General features: G+C 33.7%; 2 protein-coding genes and 1 pseudogene across 5 annotated transcripts; 2 read left to right on the plus strand and 1 right to left on the minus strand.

Annotated features, from left to right (window-relative positions):
* The first annotated feature begins 6283 nt into the window (after positions 1 to 6283).
* Positions 6284 to 8086, plus strand: LOC143565300 (protein LOL1). 4 transcript variants are annotated; one of them, XR_013141040.1, is made up of 8 exons: positions 6356 to 6466; positions 6718 to 6881; positions 7132 to 7245; positions 7333 to 7446; positions 7535 to 7644; positions 7741 to 7805; positions 7838 to 7941; positions 7974 to 8086. XR_013141040.1 is itself a non-coding variant. In XM_077052307.1 (6 exons), exons 2-6 carry the CDS (start codon positions 6815 to 6817, stop codon positions 7777 to 7779), a joined length of 444 nt encoding a protein of 147 aa, XP_076908422.1. In that variant the 5' UTR covers positions 6284 to 6389; positions 6718 to 6814; the 3' UTR covers positions 7780 to 7994. The 4 variants fall into 4 exon arrangements, 2 of the variants coding, with proteins under 2 accessions (XP_076908422.1, XP_076908421.1); XR_013141039.1 differs by having other exon boundaries at positions 7741 to 7941; positions 7974 to 8085; XM_077052307.1 differs by having other exon boundaries at positions 6284 to 6389; positions 7741 to 7994.
* A 1443-nt stretch (positions 8087 to 9529) lies between these two features.
* LOC143565301 (pentatricopeptide repeat-containing protein At2g01860 pseudogene) lies at positions 9530 to 11500 on the minus strand (annotated as a pseudogene).
* A 1604-nt stretch (positions 11501 to 13104) lies between these two features.
* On the plus strand, positions 13105 to 18038 carry LOC143565302 (AP-2 complex subunit mu-like). Its single transcript, XM_077052308.1, has 12 exons — positions 13105 to 13341; positions 15688 to 15865; positions 16086 to 16176; positions 16267 to 16361; positions 16480 to 16618; positions 16688 to 16826; positions 16898 to 17014; positions 17100 to 17190; positions 17272 to 17414; positions 17485 to 17599; positions 17676 to 17720; positions 17797 to 18038. Exons 1-12 carry the CDS (start codon positions 13259 to 13261, stop codon positions 17875 to 17877), a joined length of 1317 nt encoding a protein of 438 aa, XP_076908423.1. The 5' UTR covers positions 13105 to 13258; the 3' UTR covers positions 17878 to 18038.
* Positions 18039 to 19030: the final 992 nt, after the last annotated feature.

Consider the following 19030-nt stretch of genomic DNA (forward strand, 5'->3'; position numbering starts at 1 on the left):
ATTCGTTTAGTTAGTGCTCTTAATAACTTAACTAAATGACTAAACTGTCATTATAACCAATCAAAATACATATTAAAACAAACTTTTATTATAATCAACCAAAAACATATTAAAAATATTTCACCAAGACGCTAACACAAATAACTAACAATACACACACAAGTAGACCCCACCCCCCCCCCCCCCCCCCCCTAAACATTAAACAAGGCTTGAGCTATATCTCAACAAACATAACAAGGCTTAAAAAACTAAAATAACAAAGAAATGATTAGATTGTCAACAAATATACCAAACACTACTAGAAAGAATGTTTTTAATGACATTGTTATTGACGAGTATGGCATGTCCTTCTTGAACGATCTCCTTCATGTAAGCACATCATGTTGTCCAAATGTATCCGCTACATTACTTCCTCATTTGTGTAGCTTATCCTGTAATTGGGATATAAACAAATATTATTACGCAAATAGTAATCATCAGAAATATTAAAATCATTATATTAGTTGAAATTCTAATTGAAGTCAGTTGACCTCATAAAGTTAGTATATACTTGGTCAGCGTGTATAAAATAGTTCACATAAACTAATTTACCAAAAAATAAAACATAAACTGATCTGCACACGCTGCGAGCTGTATTGCACCTGCGGTGCGCGAGCTGACCAACACAGCGGGCTAGCCTGACCTGAATCTAATGTGTAAGATTAGTTGCACAATTTGCTAACAATTTGTTTGAGACTGCAAGGCAATATTATTTTTTCCTTAAAAACTCTTTAAACAAGAACAAGGCATGCTGCTAAAATCTTTGTTTGAGCCGATATCTCAAACAAAGCTAGTTTACTTCTCAAGATGATTATTGCATCATACTAGTTACTGCCATATAATAAATGCATAACTAAAGAACAATGTAAAATGAATTAACAATTTAACAAACGGCAGAAAGCTTTTATTAAAAATCTGACTAACCAAATGCAAAAAATCGAGATTTTTGAACAAAACAAACATGGGAAACTTCCACCTTCCCTGTGCTGGAAACACAAAACCATTCCACCTCTATCATAACAGATAACAACATATGCGACAAACATAAACTATAAAAGTAAAAGCATAAAATAAAGCAAACCGTTATTGACGATTTTGATAATCGAAAACCGAAACAGGACCGTTGAAAATAAAAACTGAACCAGACCAAACCGTTACTAACGGTTTGGTTTCATGGTTTGGACTAGTTATGCATCTATAAAAACACATAATATATTATGTCGATTAAAATAATCGGCCATCACAAACGAAAAAATATTTGTAAACCAAAATTGATAGTTTTAGTTAGCCATTAATCTTGATGCTTCATCACCAATATAATATCAGTTAAACTTGTAGATGCCAATCAAGATAAAGATTACCAAGCCCTTGAAATATGTTAGTATAAGTTGTTGAAATAGAAGCAATTGATTTAAAACCTTTAAGAAGACACAATGCTAGATGAGATTAAATAGAAAAACCTTTACGCTTTAATTAGAAACAACCCACCTAGATTGTAAGCTGCAATTTCTGCAAACAATGCTCCCAAGTTACTAAACTTAGCCCATGTTATAAAATACTGATAATTAAATACATATATCATGAAATCTTACGGTCCGGTCTGGTTTATATGGCCGATTTTCGTTATAAACCGTAAACCAAGCCGTTCATTACAGTTTGATAATTCTTAGACAATAGAAGCAAAAGATAACATAATGGTCATTTGTCAAACCCGATAGATACCTAAAACCCGCAAGTATGCTTGATACCCGATGGGTAAATAACCGATAAATACCCGATAGGTTTTGGGCCGGGTTTGGGACGGGCTATAATAATCGGGTCCGGGGTTGGGAATACATAAACCCGTCCAGAAGAGAAGAAGGAGAAAGGGCAATTACGTCGGACCGAGATCAAGGGAGGATGGTTGCCAGAAGAGAAGAAGGAGAAAGGGCAATTACGTCGTTATTTTATATCTGATTCGGAATATGGAACCATTCAGATATCATCTTTTACTTCAACAAACGATCTGAAATCTGATTCGGTCAGACCCAATTAAGAGGTCAAACAAACACACCCTAAGTGTACATATAACATATGGTACCATCTAGTCATATCACTAAAGGATGGTCTTGTGTACATTTCGTCACATCCACGTCAATTTTGAAGAAATTCACATGTTGGTTTTACCGTAACGTTGATGCTTGAATTAAAATTAAAAAAAATAATAACAAGAAAAATAATAAAAGAATATAGTATATGTTTTCAATATTTGGTTGTTATTTTTGTTAGTAGACTTCTAGCATTTGTCATAAGACTCACTTGCAACTATTGAATTATTGAAAAGCAAGACTACAATTAAATATGAAAGCCAAGATTGTCTCATTCCAAAAAACACCGTTACACCATCTGAATTGACATGGATATTTTAGACGTAGATAATGAATGATAAACTTAAATCATTGTGACATCAACATGACGTTCAAAAGAAAGATTCCTAAGTAGATGTATTAGATGTTAGAACGGTATTACCCCCATCAAAAGATAGTGATATGAGTTGTTTTTGTACAAAATCATGTCGTCTCAAATCGTGTTATGGGGTCTAGTTCACATGTGTTTGGCCCTAAACATGAAAAGTGGTAACTCATCTTCATATTATTCTTTTGCATATGTTGGTACTACCTTTAGGCCTACATGTTTTCATCTGAAATGATAGTAAGTTCCACTATTTTTCTTTCATACTTTTTTAACTTAGTAAAACCAATAACTTTAGAAATATTATTCGATTTTTTTTATCGAGGATGATATCACGAGAAGTCTCCACTCCACTCGGTTAATTAAAACAAATATGTAAATTCTTCATAGACAAAACAAACAATATTGATTGGTATATAGTTAGTTATATATAGTGAGTTACCTTACTATGAGTGAACTTAAGGCATATAATAAAACAATATTATATTGTACTATAACGTGAGTCATGTGACATGTGTGATTTAACACAATAACTAGATGGTTAGAACAGTGTTGAAAAGTTTAATTTGTGGAGGCATATGCAATCCAACAATATTGAAAAGTTTAATTTAATGGTGGGGTTTTGATTTTGTGGCTTATTGCATAACAAAACAAAAGGGGAAAGAAAGAAAATGACAAAATAAATTGTATACTCTTTAAATTAAGTTTAAGTTTATGTTAATTGTACATTCATTTATAGTGAGTTTCGTCGTGAGAATGGTTTCCGATACTATTCGATGAGTCAGTGGCCCGTCAGTAATCTAAATTAGCTGTTAATAAAAGTTCATATTAATATATAGTTAAGAAAAGAATGATAAAATTTTATATCTTTAAAAGACAAAGCGTGAACTTTGATCTCTATAAATTTAGCCGCAACACCTCCTTCAAACAATTACGTTTTGGTCTCTCAACTCTAATTATAAACTTTGTTTTATTATACTTAAGTCACAAAAATTTCACGTACATACCTTTTGGTAATGAAATTTTTGTCCTTTCAACTTACATATTTACTTTTTATCTACCAACTTTGATAACACAACTTTTTGCTAGGAAACTTTTACCATAATGAATCGAACCAATACTGATCGATTTCCTGTCGCATGCCCATTGCAACACGCAATAGCATTCGAACATGTAATGCATTTAACCCGTTACGTCGCAATACACATATTGAAAATTATTAAATTACTAATTGTCAATTTAAATATGGTAGTTTAAATCATTAAATTTTGTACCAACGAATATGGATTGGAAAGCAGACATCTAGTTCCAAAAGTGGAGGGACCGATTGCAGAGTTTTTCCAATATTAAGTACTTATTAATAATATTATTTTTTTGCATGATGACGTGGGCAAATCTTAGTTGTTCGATGGCTCATGACATTTGTCACCTTTGTGGGGTCACTTGTAAAATTATATTCAAATATACACAATTTAACCCGTAATAATGACATTTGCCTCTAACTAGGTTCCTCCCTAGCCGATTCAAGCACCAACCAGCCGCAACCGAAGCTGGCTTGACTCAAGGCAGACTTGGATAGGAGGGCAGGGTGGTCGACGACCTTCAGTCTGATCACCTTGTTGGGACCGAAATTTTTTTTTTCTAAAAAAAATACTATCTTTTCAAGAAAAAAGTTTATGTATTTTTAATGTTTAAATCCATTACTTAATTTATTTAAGCCTATTTTTATAACCAAAGTTTTTTTTTTCAAAATCATAACCAATTAAGACATTTAAAAACTTAAAACTCATTAGGGGTGACATTTCTTGATCATCTCACTAGTCCCTGATAGACTCATTCAGTGAAAACAAAAGACTACCAGTCGCTGCTAGCCCAGTTCAGTGAAAAGAGAAACTACATTTTTCAAACGAACAAATGAAAGCTCAAACAAACAAATGGAAACCACAATGAGAAAAAGAAGATTAGAATGTGGGATTCAACTCTTTGATCATCCCATGACTCCTTTGTAGTACCATTTAGCGAAAACAAAAGCACACTAGTCGCTGCTAGCCTAGTTCAGTAAAAACTAAAGCTATACTTTTTAAATGAACAAATAGAAGCTCAAACGAATAAATGGAAATCACAAAGAGAAAAAAATATTAGAATGTGGGATTCAACTCTTTGATCATCCCACGACTCCTTTGTAGTACCATTTAGTGAAAACAAAAGCCCACCAATCGCTGCTAGCCTAGTTCAGTGAAAATTGAAGCTATACTTTTCAAATGAACAAATGGAATCCTAAACGAATAAATGGAAACCACAACGAGAAGATAAGATTAGAATGTGGGATTCACCTCCTTGATCATCCTATGACTCCTTTATAGTCCCGTTAAGTGAAAATATAAAACCACCAATTGCTGCTAGCCTCGTTCAGTGGAAAAAGAAGCTACACTTTTCAAACGAGCAAATGGACGCTCAAACAAACAAATGAAATCCAAATGAATAAATAAAAACCACAACAACAAAAGAAGAGTAGAATGATGGAATCACCCACTTAATGAAGCCAAGAAGGTCAACAAGGCACCATCGTAGCCTAAATAATCTGGCACATTTTCGGTCAGAGTAGTTTGACTAGGCATCGTCTTAGCCAAGTTGAGCTAGCTTGGGTTGTGTCTCGACGACTTGGTTGGCGGCTTGAGTCGGCTAGGGAGGTGCCTAGTTAGAGGTTATGATAACATTACTTCTATTAAGTAACAACTTTTTGGTCTATAAGTTACAAATATTAACCCAAAATTTTAAATTTTGCATACTATATAGAGAAACATCTTAAATGATAAAATGAACTAATACATATTCTATCATTTATGTCTAGATAAAAGAAGTGGGACTCAAATTTTGTATTATGTATCAAAGGCATATGCGCTATTGTTAAAGATAAATTAATTAAGATAAATCTTTTAAGTTTGTCGATTAATGATATATTGTGTGGGACCTAGTATCATAAATGGTAAGTAGGCAAGACAAAAATCCGTTGTATACAAATACGGTGTGTGAATACAGTTAGAATAGTGACAGATTGAGGTGATGGTATAAAGAATTTAAAAATGCTAGTGAATATGATTGAGATAATGATAAACATAAACATATCGATATAAGTGAATGAAAGAAAAGAGGGTGCAAAAATATTTTAAAAGGTGGAGGTTGGTGTATTTGTATAGGAGTGGCTAAAGAAACACCACTAACATACTATAGACACATCATTGATGTTTCATACACCTCGTTTGGTTCTACGAGTCGTATGGCGTGTTATAATGACACTCCATACATACCATAATGTTTCATAAGGGTTTTATGATATGTTAGACACGTTAATGACTGATTTTACGAGCACACCAATGACATATTTGTACGGCCCATATGACCATTTTTCGTCATGCCATACAACCATATGATACATTAGACGGTCTACCTATAAGACCATCTGTAGTGGGCGTCATGTCCACCACAAACCGCTCCCATAAAGCCCTGCACACCCGCCCCCGGAGTTCCATGGCTCTTTTTTGGGCGATGGGCGCTTCTCACAAAACGTTGGATGGAGGAAGAATGGGCCATTACTGTGGTTGCTTTATTTGTTTTTTTAATAAAAAATATTAATGAGGTAATGATTTGAAAAGACCCCACCCGCTATACCATTTTTTTGTAAAATACCCATATGGTGAGGTGCGTTAAATGAAGCGAAACACTCTCATATACGGCTCCGTCCACTATACATGGTCTAAAACAAAAGTAGTGCAGATTAGCTTTTACAGATAAGAGACCTTAACAACATCATTTTCAGTTAAATTTTTTTCTGCATTAAATGTTCATACTCAGATTAGCAATATATATAATATTTCAAATCCAACTCTTTAAACACCAAGGTATGCCTTTTCTTTCATCACCATCTTTGTCCAACTCATCTTTCTTTCTCTCTCTCATCTGCAAACAACTAGCAAAGGTGTGTGCTTGTCCCACTCCCAACTAGTTCATAATAATATGAAATATTGCCATCAAAAAGACTATCCTATCCACCCACTAACAACAGCTTCATGAATTCAATTTTAGTGCCAAAATAAATGCTTTTGTGTCTTAAATTTCACTTTTTTCTGACACTTTTTCTGAATCCCAGTACTCTGATTCATCAAAAAGTGACTGTACCTTTCTTGAGCAAGAAAGCCTGTATTTTTATTTATTTTCTTGATTTCACAGGTACATGATGAGAGTTGAAGTAAAGAACTTGTACTTCAAGCTTCAAAAGTTATAATCTTTTTCAAGAATTCATAATCTTTTTTCTCTCAATTTTACAATGCCAGTTCCTCTTGCTCCTTATCCAACACCTCCTGTTCCACTTACATCCCCAACACCTGCGAATGGTTGGTTGTTTATTATTATTATTATTATTATTTGAATCCATTTTCTTGAAGAATATTAATATTGTTCACTTCAAAGTTATAAATAGAAATAATTTGGTGCAAATGTTGGGTTGTTCATTATTTGGTATTTAAATCAAGAAACCAAGATTTTAAATTTAAGAAAATACCCAGATGGTTTTTCTTGATGAATATTAATATAATAATATAAACAAAAGATGTTTTATCATTTATGTATTTGGTGCATACACAGGTACTCAAAGCCAGCTAGTGTGTTCATCATGTAGAAATCTTTTACTTTATCCAGTTGGAGCAACTTCAGTATGTTGTGCAGTTTGCAATGCTGTTACAGCTGCTCCTCCACCTGGTAAACTATAAATTATTAAACTTTTATAAAATTTCAAACTAAAGTTATTAACTTTATATGTTTCTTGATATGGGTTTTTTATATTAGGCACAGAAATGGCTCAACTTGTTTGTGGAGGCTGTCACACATTACTCATGTATATCCGGGGTGCAACAAGTGTACAATGTTCTTGCTGTCACACCATTAATTTAGCCTTAGAAGGTAACCGGGCCCGTAAATATTATTGCGATTATTTGATCATATTATTGTTAATAACTTAATATTAAAAATATTGTGAACCATTTAACAGCAAATCAGGTAGCACATGTGAATTGTGGAAACTGCAGGATGCTTTTGATGTATCAGTATGGAGCTCGGTCGGTTAAATGCGCAGTTTGCCAGTTTATTACATCTGTTGGGGTTAGCTTAAATGATAAAATTCAAAACCTTAATAAATCATAACTAATTATTAATTTGTGACAGTTTTATAATATATGTTAATTTTGGTATGTGCAGGCTTCCACAAGTGCTGCAGAACAGAAGTTCAACGCGTAAAACTTTGACTTATTTTGACTTGTTCAGTTGTTCAAATCCATGGTTATCCAATGTATAGAGTTGAGGATATTATTATCTTTTTCATAATATTGAAGTGATTAAAGAATAAGCCTAGCTTTTGGCAGGCGTGTTTTGGAAATGAGATTATCGACGCTTATGGTTGTAAGTTGGTGTATGGTTTCTAAGATAATGAGAAGTTAATGTTTGGTATTTAATGTTAATGTTAATCGTTGAATCTTCGATACAAAGTCGTGTTAAAGGATAAGCATTAAGGAAAAAAGATGAAAGAAGAATCATGTGAAAGAATTAAAAGTTGGTTTCATTTAAGATGTGTTATGTTATGACTTATGACTTTATGATTCATTTTTTTCTGAATAAGTAATTTGATTTTAATCCATAAAAGGTGAGACTAAGTCCACGATGACATAAAAATAGAAAAGTCAAAAGGGTATTTATGTAATTTTTGAAGTTATGTGTGACATCAAAGCATGTTTCGAAAGTTCCCAAATTCACATCTTTGAAGATTTGTGGTATTCGATGGAAGAGTCCTACAAGGAAGACAGTGACTTATGAGACCACAATGGATAAGCATCAAGACAAAAAGATGGAGGAGAGAATCATGTGAAATTATTATTATTATTATTATTATTATTATTATTATTATTAAAAATTAATATGATAAAACAAGTGACTGTATGACAGCAAATACCAGATATACATGTTATGAAACACATAGTATTATAAGCATTATGTGTGTACACGAGTATACACAACGTTCGATGGCAACGTTATGCATCGTTAGGTTCCTCAAGTCGGTCTCATTTCCGCGAACAATTGACAGATGCTGCTTTAAAACTGATAACATCATGTAAATGAATATCCACCACTACAATTTGACTATTTTTCCTTTACATGCACAAAATGGTGATCATGATTGATTAAATCTTGCTGAAACTGTTTTTTTTTGTGTGTGTGTATAATATATACTATAACCTTCTAGTTAAAAACTAATTCATATAATGTATTATGTTTTTAAATATCCTGTTGAGTGTGGATTCTGAACTTAGGTATTCTTCCCATATATATTTCTTCTAACAGTCCAACCATTTTAAAATACATCATATTACAAAGAGTAATAAATTCATTTGTTATTCTGATAGTTAAATCACAATATACGGCTAGACCTGTAAACAAACCGAATGTTCAAGAACTGTCCATCAATTGTTCGGCAGGAAGTTTATGTTTTGCTTATTTAATAAATGAACGAACATGAACATATTTATTTTGTTCATTTAATTGAACGAACACGGCCACACTTTTTATTCGTTCGTTTATGTTCATGAATGCCCGCTTATGTTTGTTCATTTATTTACGTTCGTATAAATTTTAACAAATACGTAAGTAGTTGTATTTATATAAATATAAACATAAAAGGGGCTCGCTTGAATTATGTGTGTGGTTTGTGTGTGTATACTTGGTTATGTTTGGTCAATTATGTTCATTTAAGTTTGCTTGTTTTTGTCCGTTTCTGTTCGTTTACGTTCGTGAACTGTTTGTTTAGGTTTTGAACGAATGAACACGAACGAACACGAACATGCCCGTTTTATTAATGAACGAACATGACCACAAAATTTGTTCGACTACATGTTCATGTTTGTTCGGTTCATTTACATGCGTAAATATATCACACACACTACACTATTCAGAAAAAAAAAATATAGTACATGATGTTTCCAAACATATAATGCATGACCCAAAATTTCTACACAAAACAAACACTATTTAATAAATTAACTCAATTCACATTTAGTAAAACAAAGGGTGAGAAGATCATACCAACTGTTTTATAAACATAAACTTCAACACATGTTTATTCTTTCAGTTACATCAACCGGAACCATGAACCCTGCAACTTCCGCCTCCTTACACACCTCCTTACACTTAGCGAATCTCTTATTAACCGCGTAAATTTTAATAATATCCATATAAATATCAAACGCTGGAGAAAATCCCGCCTCCTTAAGTTTAGAATAATATCTTACCGCCCTCGGGAGATCATTAAGAGCAACAAAAAGCTTAATCACCACTCGGTAAGCCGGAAGATCAAAAAGACAATTTAACCCTTCCATTTCCCAAACCAAAGCCAGTGCTTCTCGATAACATTTATTAACATACCGACTGTGAATAACAGTCGTGTACATGACAACACTCGGTTTCATTCCCGAGTTCTTAAACCAGTCAAACAAACCCTCCACAATATCAAATTTCTTAATCTTTATACAAACTTTCATAACCGCGGTGCAGTCTTGTTGCGTTAGATTTAAATCGTCTCGTTCCCCTAACTCTTCTAAAAGATTCAACACGATAATATTATTATCGAGGTTTTTCCCGAGTTCTAAAACAAGCTTAGCGTAAACATTAGAATCGATAACCATTTTCCGGTTTTTAGCGGCGGAAAGAAGCTTGTATGCGAGTTTTAAGTTACCGCTTCTTATGAACCCCTTCACAACCGACTCGTACACGTTTTGGCTCGATAAGCTCAAGAAGTTTTCTAGCTTAAAAGACAGTTTAAGCTCATGGTTTCTCGCCAACACTTCAACTGTCGAAGCGAGAAGCCGGTCATCTGGTGACAAATGCGGTTGTTCGTGCACCCAACAAAATATCTGTAAAGCTCGTTCGGGCAGACCCATGTGTCCTAACTCCCTAACAGTTAAAGATAGCGAACCTTTTCTAAGAAATCGACTGCATTTGTTAAGAACTGAGGAAACGTCTTTTTCGGTATCAAGGTTTTTAATTTCTTTCGCGAGACCGATCAGAAAGGTCGGGTCTTTGTACACTCTACTAGATAAAGTTTTTCTTGGAAGGGTTTTCGGTCCTCGTGGACCTCGCCCATTGTTTCGAAGATGGGAGACCCGGTGGTCGGGTCTTGTACGAAAGCGGGAGCGGAAGAGGCCGTTTTCTAACTACTTTTCCGGGTTTTTGAGGGATTCTGCCTCGAAACAGAGAGGTTATCGTTTCAATCTCTTCCGGGTCCCACTTGGGGTTTTCTTCGGATTCTTGTTCGTCTATTCGTTCTTTCTCTTCGTTCTCTTCATTGTCGTCAAAATCAATAGAGGCTGAATCAATTCCCGTATTTGATGGCTCGTTAACGCTAAAAACGGGTGGATCGTTAATGCCTTGAGGGTCTGTAAGTTTCTTGATTGGTTTCCTAAGGTAAGCTCGGGTTCTTGACGGATGCATCAAACTTAACTTAATTCCATCCCGTCGGTTTCTTGTTATTGTAGTCTTCCAAGATTTGGAAAACCCAATTGGGACATGGGTTTCAAATATATTATTAAAGCAACATGAGAGCACTAAAGCATCCATCACTATATGGCTAACTAATGATATTATATGTCTATAGTTTCGTTAACCCGAAAAACCGACAAAAAGGCTGATCAGCGGTAACGTAAACATTTGACGAGTAAAATAAAGGCTTGGGGTTGAAAGAATATAGATTTTTTCAGCTTTTAATAGGTTCACTTGGTTCAGGCATTTCATCGAACAGTTGGTGGGCAATTCAAAATATACAACTTCATAGTCCACTACTTACTGGATTCTAATAGTTATATGAAAACTGTGTAAATCATGAATGCTTACGGTGTCTGATACGAAGAATTATGGTAACGATTATGCAGAAATCAGCACACTTGTGTTTATCATCTGCACGGCATGGAGCACATAAACTGATAAAAGTTTAAATGAATGAACATATATAGATAAAGACTTTATTGACTTTGAATAAGTATAAATAAAAATTTTATTTTATTTTTTGAATACTAACTAGTGATTTACCCGCGCGTTACGCGGGAACCGGTCGGTAAAACTCGGATGTTGCAGTGGCTAGGTAACGCGATTCCGATTAGTATTGACTGTTTATTACGGTACCATAACTAAACCTAAAAATTAATTAGTTAAGTTAACATATTTGAAATAGGAAACAAAAAAAAGTAGCGGGACTCATATAACGTATTATAAAAAAAAATTAACATATTTATTTGGTCGTTAAAACCCGACCGTTGTAAGTCGACACGAACTCGGTCTCTCAAGCCAACGCGGACCAGGTTAAGACAACATAGTCTTGTCAGAGTGGGACAACATGGATCTCCAAATTGGAAAGGGCGGTGGCGCAAACACAAAAAAAGAAAGTCGTTGTTCTAAACAAAAGACATTTATTCGGTCGGTAAAACTCGGACATTTTAACAATTGGATTTACATAAACATGTTTTAAATACTTTTTCAAGAAAAAATACATTATCCACACCTATGTTCTAGATATTTGTTAATCAAATTATGTTTTAAACGGGTTTAGTTGCCCACCACAATGATGCAATGTTAGAAAAAAAATTGGAAAAAAAGAATTGTATCTAACAGCACCCAAGCCACTCATCCAGACTCACCGTTTTGTTTTCTTTTCACAAATATCTAATATGTATTAAAAATCTGTAACCAATTCCACTTTTGTGGCACCGACTGTCAACTTTACTATATATAGATAATTGTAAATTTTATAAATATAAATATACCAAATGATTTCTAAAAGATCTAATTGAAAGTATATTAAAAAATGAAATTTAAATATTATGTTTTATTTTAACTCATCGAGCCAGCACGCCAGCTAGACAAAATGCTTCTCTGATATTGGTAGTATTGTAAAAATTGGTCTAGGCGACTGAGTGCTCTACGAGTAATCCATCGAATACTCCTCGTTTATGTCGAGTACTTGACGAGTAATTCCTGAGTACTTACTGACTAAGCCGAGTACTCGCAAATCCCTAGTCGACCGACCTGACGGCACCTGGCGAACTAGGGTTGTTCAAAGTTGGATTTTTGGACTATATATCCGGACCAATCCACTATCCGAATCCAATTTAAGATAACCGACCGGATAGTGAAGAGGATATCCGAATTATCTGAAAAAAATAATAATTATTTAAAAAAATTATAAACTAGTTTTAAAAATATATCGGATATCCAAAGTATCCGAAAAATCATCTGAAATATCCAAAAACTATTCAAAATATCCGTCCGAAAATTATCCGAAATATCCGAAAACTACTCAAGCGAGCCGTGAGCCCGAGGTTCAAGTCGCGAGCTTTTTAAACAGCCTTAAAACCTCGTTGTCTATAACCTGTTAAACTCGTTAAGACACAAACTGTCAGCAATACTCACCCGGTAAAACTCGAGCTTTAAAAAATAAACTCGAAACGAGCCGACCCCGAGCTATAGCAAAACACATGAAAAAAACAAGCGGCGTTTATGTTCAAACGGAGCTGCCACAATTCGTCCGTTTACGACAGCTGCAGCTGCAGCTGCTGCAATTGAACAAATCTGAAGCTCAAACCCTAATTTCTTCTATAAACAATAGCTTCCGGATCTGATCGCCACTGTGCAATTGACTTATTATTATTATTACTTCACCGGCGATTGCTGTTAAGAGATGCCGGTGGCTGCTTCCGCTATATACTTTTTAAACCTTCGCGGTGATGTTCTCATCAATCGCCTCTATCGCGATGACGTTGGGTAACTTATCTATCTATATCTATGTGCTCTTATTAGTTTAATTATTGGTTTTGTTAATTAGGTTACATTATAGAGTTTATTGATTTGGTGTATTGTTTTGCCCTAGGTTAGAAGGTTAGTATAAGTTCTGCTGCTAGTTAATAAGTTAGGTTATAGAGTTAGTTTGGAATCTAGGTCATGTATTGAATTAGTGAAGTTAGATGTGTGCACGATTCAGTTCGGTAATTAGTCTCAGTTAACCTATCGGTTTTTGGTTAGTCGGTTTGGTTTTTTTCGGTTGTCGGTTTGATTAATAACCAATACATGAAATGGATGCATAAATACATGAAATGAAGATTAATATAAGTTACTAATAAGTTAGTTTTGTAGAGTAAGTTTAGAATCTAGGTCATGTTTTTAATTAGTCAAGACGTAGGTGTGTGCACGATTCGGTTAGGTTGTTAGCCTCAGTTAACCCATCGGTTTTTGGTTAGCTGGTTGGGTTAATTTGTTCGGTTGTCGGTTCGGTTAATAATCAATACATGAAATGGATGCATAAATACATGAAATGAAGGTATACATACATGATACATGTAATGATGGTGGTATAAAACATGAAATACATGAAATGGAGGTATTAAAGCGAGAAATATATGAAAATATGATTGGTTTGGTTGGGTCTTCATTTAATGAGTAATTTAATAAGAGAGCTCAGAAAGTTTCTTAAGGATCTTGTTCTGTTCTTGATCAACGATTTCTCTATGGTTAGTTTTGGTTAACTGACAGTAAAAAATTAACAATAACCTTTTTTTGGTTAATTTCGATTCGGTTATTGCTCACCCGGTCACCCCTAGTTTTTGTAAGTCTAAAATGTGTATGTACACACACTAATTTGAAGTTAGCATGTGTGTATATTGCTAATAGGATATAATGAGAGAGAGAGAGAAAGAGAGTGGATTATGCGATTACATAATCGCCTTCTGTATCACAATTAAAGCAACACGCCAACACATACATGTGTTATTTAACACATTTTTTAACCTAAAGTTGGCCTATATAAGAGAATGAATTGGGTTTTTAAAGCAGCCCTTAGAAAGTCATCTAGTATGATTTCGGTTAATACCTGATTATTTATTGACAGCAAGATGAGTAGTATTAAATCATATGTTTTGTTTTACCGATGGTCTATTCATGTATGTGATTACCTTCTATGTGTAACCTAGAATCGATGAGATTTAGAGATTAAATACGCTATCTGTCTGTTTGTTCTTTTATTGCTAATTTATTACTAAGAAGTTAGTTTTATAGAGCTAGTTTAGAATCTAGGTCATGCCGTCATGTTTTGAATTAGTTAAGTAAGCCAATGCGTTTTGTAAGGCTAAACTCTGTACATACACATACTACTTTGAAGTAAGCACATGCACAAATTTCTAATTGGATCCACTGAGAGAGAAATAGAGAGAAGGTGAGTGGATTATGCAGTTACATAACTGTCTTCTGTATTACAATTAAGCAATAACTACAAGCGTTTATGAATGCATTTCACTACCTAAAACTGGTTCTTCTATGTATGTATTGAGAAATCGATTATATAAGAGAAGGGATTTCATTTTGAAAGCAGTTTTTAGAAAGTTTTCTATCATGATTCTGGTTACTACCTGATTTTCTATTGTCAGCAAGATGATTAATACTAAATTATATGTTTTGTTTTAGCGGCAGTCTTTGCACGCTCGTGATTACCTTCTACGTGTAACCTTGAATCTGAGATTTAGATGTTAAATATGTCAATATGCTATCTGCCTCTTTGCCCTCTTTGATGTTATTAATTCCATGTGTCGATTTTATGTCTTCATCGTAGTTTCCTGTTTTATTATCATCTATGTTGTATCATGTATACCGTATACGATATTTTGCCAAATTTGTTTATTAGTTGAATTATATGTGGATCTTATTAAGCAATTGTATTACAAGGTCTTATACGCGGATCTCATTGAGCAATTCTATTACAAGGTCTTTTTTTCTTCATTTGTGTAAATGCATTATGCATACATATAATGTTATGAGTGGCATGAGGCATTAGCCACCAATAAGCAAATGGTAACCTGAAATGTTGATATGGTCCAAATTGAGACCATGAATGTGGATTGACCTAGGAAGTGCCACGTCAGCAAATCAGTAACAAATTGTCAGGAGTGCATGTTATATGGAAGAATTATGAGGGAGAGTTGATTACGCTTATTGTTAGAAATTATAATTATTGTTCACTTCCCACAATCTCACCTCATTTCCGTGTCGTCTTTATCTTTCATATAAATGTGTTCATTTATCTTACTGTTTTTATTTATTATTTACTGTCACATCTTTTAGGGGAAATATGGTTGATGCCTTCAGACTGCACATAATGCAAACAAAAGAACTAGGCACGTGTCCTGTTCGCCAGATCAGTGGTTGCTCTTTTTTCTATATGAGAATTAGCAATGTCTACATTGTCATTGTTGTCAGCAGTAATGCCAATGTAGCATGTGCCTTCAAGTTTGTTGTTGAGGTAATTCTTTTTCCTTATTTTTATTTTATGTTCAAGCTTCTATTACATTGATATTTGTTTCACGAAAGATTGAAAGAAAGATTAAGACTTGTAAATATGATATTTAGAATTTGGAACCTTTTAACCTCTTTATTCAACAATAAGGCAGTAGACCAATAACTAAGTTTTTGTTTTAAACTCCTAAGATTGATGTTAGACAATTATTTCTTTTCTCATGCAGGCGGTTAATTTATTTAAATCATATTTTGGCGGTGCTTTTGATGAGGATGCCATCCGTAACAACTTTGTTTTGATATATGAGTTATTAGACGGTATGTGATGCTTTGTTTATTTCATATTTTATTAGGTTTATTCACACTATATCATGTTTCACTCAGCTATATTATTTGTTTTATATGCAGAAGTTATGGACTTCGGTTATCCACAAAATCTTTCACCAGAAATCTTGAAGCTGTACATTACTCAAGAAGGTGTACGCTCACCATTCTCATCCAAGGTTACATGTCACCTATTATCTATTTTCAATCATCTATAGGGTAATAATAATTTTTATATAGAAATTAAACTTTTTCTTAACCGTGGTTTGTTTTATTTTCCCCAATGAATGCTAACAGCCTACAGATAAACCTGTACCCAATGCTACTTTACAAGTAACTGGCGCGGTTGGATGGCGCAGGGAAGGTCTTGCTTATAAAAAGAATGAAGTGTTTTTGGATATTGTGGAAAGTGTTAATCTTCTCATGTCTTCCAAAGGTACAAATTTAATGACATGTGTATATGTTTAATATTTAATTCCCTGATTATTAACTTTAATGCTAATAGGTAGTGTACTACGTTGTGATGTAACGGGCAAGATTCTCATGAAATGTTTCCTTTCTGGAATGCCTGATTTGAAGCTGGGATTAAATGACAAAATTGGACTAGAAAAAGAATCTGAAATCAAGTCACGCCCTACTAAGAGGTAATTTATATTTCACATATTATTCATGTTTGTTCCAGTATAGTTACAACTAACTTTATTGTTTAATGCAGTGGGAAAACCATTGAGCTGGATGATGTTACCTTCCATCAGTGTGTGAACTTGACCCGATTTAATTCAGAGAAAACCGTGAGCTTTGTGCCACCAGATGGTGAATTCGAGCTAATGAAGTAAACATACCTTTTTTATAATATTTAAATCTTATATCAACATATTGTAACATTTATGTTAATAAGTTGATATTTTATTTAACAGATATCGTATTACCGAGGGTGTAAATCTTCCATTCCGTGTATTACCAACCATCAAAGAATTGGGCAGGACACGCATGGAAGTTAACGTGAAGGTTTGTAAAACAACTAAATTGTGATCTGATTTACTTAGTTTGTATTTGAATATTGATATATTATTAACACTCGTTTTTCAGGTAAAGAGCGTTTTTGGTGCAAAAATGTTTGCACTCGGAGTTGTGGTTAAGGTTCCGGTACCCAAACAGACTGCAAAAACAAGTGTTCAAGTGACATCAGGGCACGCAAAGTACAATGCTTCTTTGGACTGTTTAATGTGGAAGTAAGTACCTAACCGTTGCCTGTGTGTTTTATTTTATATAACACGTGTTCTTATTATAAAATATTCGCAGGATCCGAAAATTTCCTGGTCAAACAGAGGCAACTCTGAGTGCAGAAGTCGAGTTGATCTCAACGATTGCAGAAAAGAAGTCATGGACTAGGCCACCAATACAAATGGAGTTTCAGGTAATAATAATTAAACATGAGCTCAATTTATCATTAAAATAAATCATTTAAAATCCGTATTCTCGTCTTTTTGTAGGTTCCAATGTTTACAGCATCTGGATTAAGAGTCAGGTTTCTCAAGGTACAGTTTTTGGTTTACTTGCACTAAACGGTTATCCCATTGTGGCGAAATAACACATTTTGGTCTATTTTTGTAGGTATGGGAGAAGAGTGGGTACAATACGGTTGAGTGGGTGAAGTATATTACCAAAGCGGGTTCATATGAGATAAGATGCTAAATTCAAACGGCATTTTAGATTTGTTTCTCGAAGTTGTGTGGTGTGTGCTATATCAACGTTTATAGAAATAATCGGATTTGAGAATTTGATTTTTCTTGGTGTTATAAAGGGATGTTTATTGATTGAACTCATGGTATGCTGGAAAATTTGTTTCAACAAAACTTGCAGGATGAGGGAATGTTGTATTTACATGAAAAAATCGAATGTAATGAGCATAATTTACAATTGAGTTAACTTTGTTTTGATTCATGTTGTCGTCTTCCCGTGGAAATGTCAACATTTGAGTTTACATAATGTTTTCAGAAATAGGTTATAATATTTTTTTACATGAGGATGTTTATATTGATAAATTTGCATGCCAATTGATGAGACAAGTCTAGTAAAATAATTCGTATTTTGAGATATATAACCTAAATGTTTAATTGTGGTTGACGGTTCTCTAACACGGTGTATTTGGAGTAAGAAATAAAAAGACATTTTAATCCAAGGAGATACCTCTTAAAATATAATTTTTTTTGTCATCATTCAAATAAATTTTTTGTCATCATTCAAATATAAATTTGAGTGAAAATTGAATTGCATTCATAATAAAACAAACCCCCTAAATTAAATAGTAAATAATTAATTACAAAAATCATAATTCAAAATATAAAAAAAACCCAAAAAAGGAAAAATAAAGAAAAAAAACTAAAATACCCCCCCCCCCCCCCCCCCCCCCCCCCCCCCGGTCTTGCTCGTTTAAAAAACATACACAATAATGGAATCATAATTATAAAATCTTGATTTTTAAAATGGTTAATCTGATACCACAAATTCTTCTTAAGCTTTTCATTGATGTCTTCTTTTTATATTTTAACCTATTCAAAAATTTAATATATATATATATATACACATTATAAACTAATTACTACATTCATAATTATATTATTACTTTAATGATAATGAGTTGGTTATTAGTTTGAACTAGTGGATTCCACTCTTAAGTAGATCAATGAACCAAACATATCTGAAAAAACAACCATTAAATTAATTTAATGTACTTTCATTAATAATATCCCAACAAACCCTAAACTCCTATATATCCTCACATTCTCACTCATAAACATTCTTCCAACATATCAATCTGAACTCTATCAATGGCTTCTTCAGGCGA

This window comes from Bidens hawaiensis, unplaced genomic scaffold (assembly GCF_021521415.1).
Source record: "Bidens hawaiensis isolate Kalapana, Puna unplaced genomic scaffold, B.hawaiensis_p1.1 tig00022316_1, whole genome shotgun sequence".
NCBI classification, from domain to species: Eukaryota; Viridiplantae; Streptophyta; class Magnoliopsida; order Asterales; family Asteraceae; genus Bidens; species Bidens hawaiensis.

What these genes read in the sequence shown, in the direction of transcription:
- LOC143565300 (XM_077052307.1), top strand. Translation starts at nt 6,815, where the DNA reads ATGCCAGTTCCTCTTGCTCCTTATCCAACACCTCCTGTTCCACTTACA. An exon ending in ATCCCCAACACCTGCGAATG is followed by an intron (nt 6,882 to 7,131) that starts GTTGGTTGTTTA and finishes GTGCATACACAG; the next exon opens with GTACTCAAAGCCAGCTAGTG. An exon ending in TACAGCTGCTCCTCCACCTG is followed by an intron (nt 7,246 to 7,332) that starts GTAAACTATAAA and finishes TTTTTATATTAG; the next exon opens with GCACAGAAATGGCTCAACTT.
- LOC143565302 (XM_077052308.1), top strand. Translation starts at nt 13,259, where the DNA reads ATGCCGGTGGCTGCTTCCGCTATATACTTTTTAAACCTTCGCGGTGAT. An exon ending in CCTTCAAGTTTGTTGTTGAG is followed by an intron (nt 15,866 to 16,085) that starts GTAATTCTTTTT and finishes TTTCTCATGCAG; the next exon opens with GCGGTTAATTTATTTAAATC. An exon ending in GCTCACCATTCTCATCCAAG is followed by an intron (nt 16,362 to 16,479) that starts GTTACATGTCAC and finishes GAATGCTAACAG; the next exon opens with CCTACAGATAAACCTGTACC.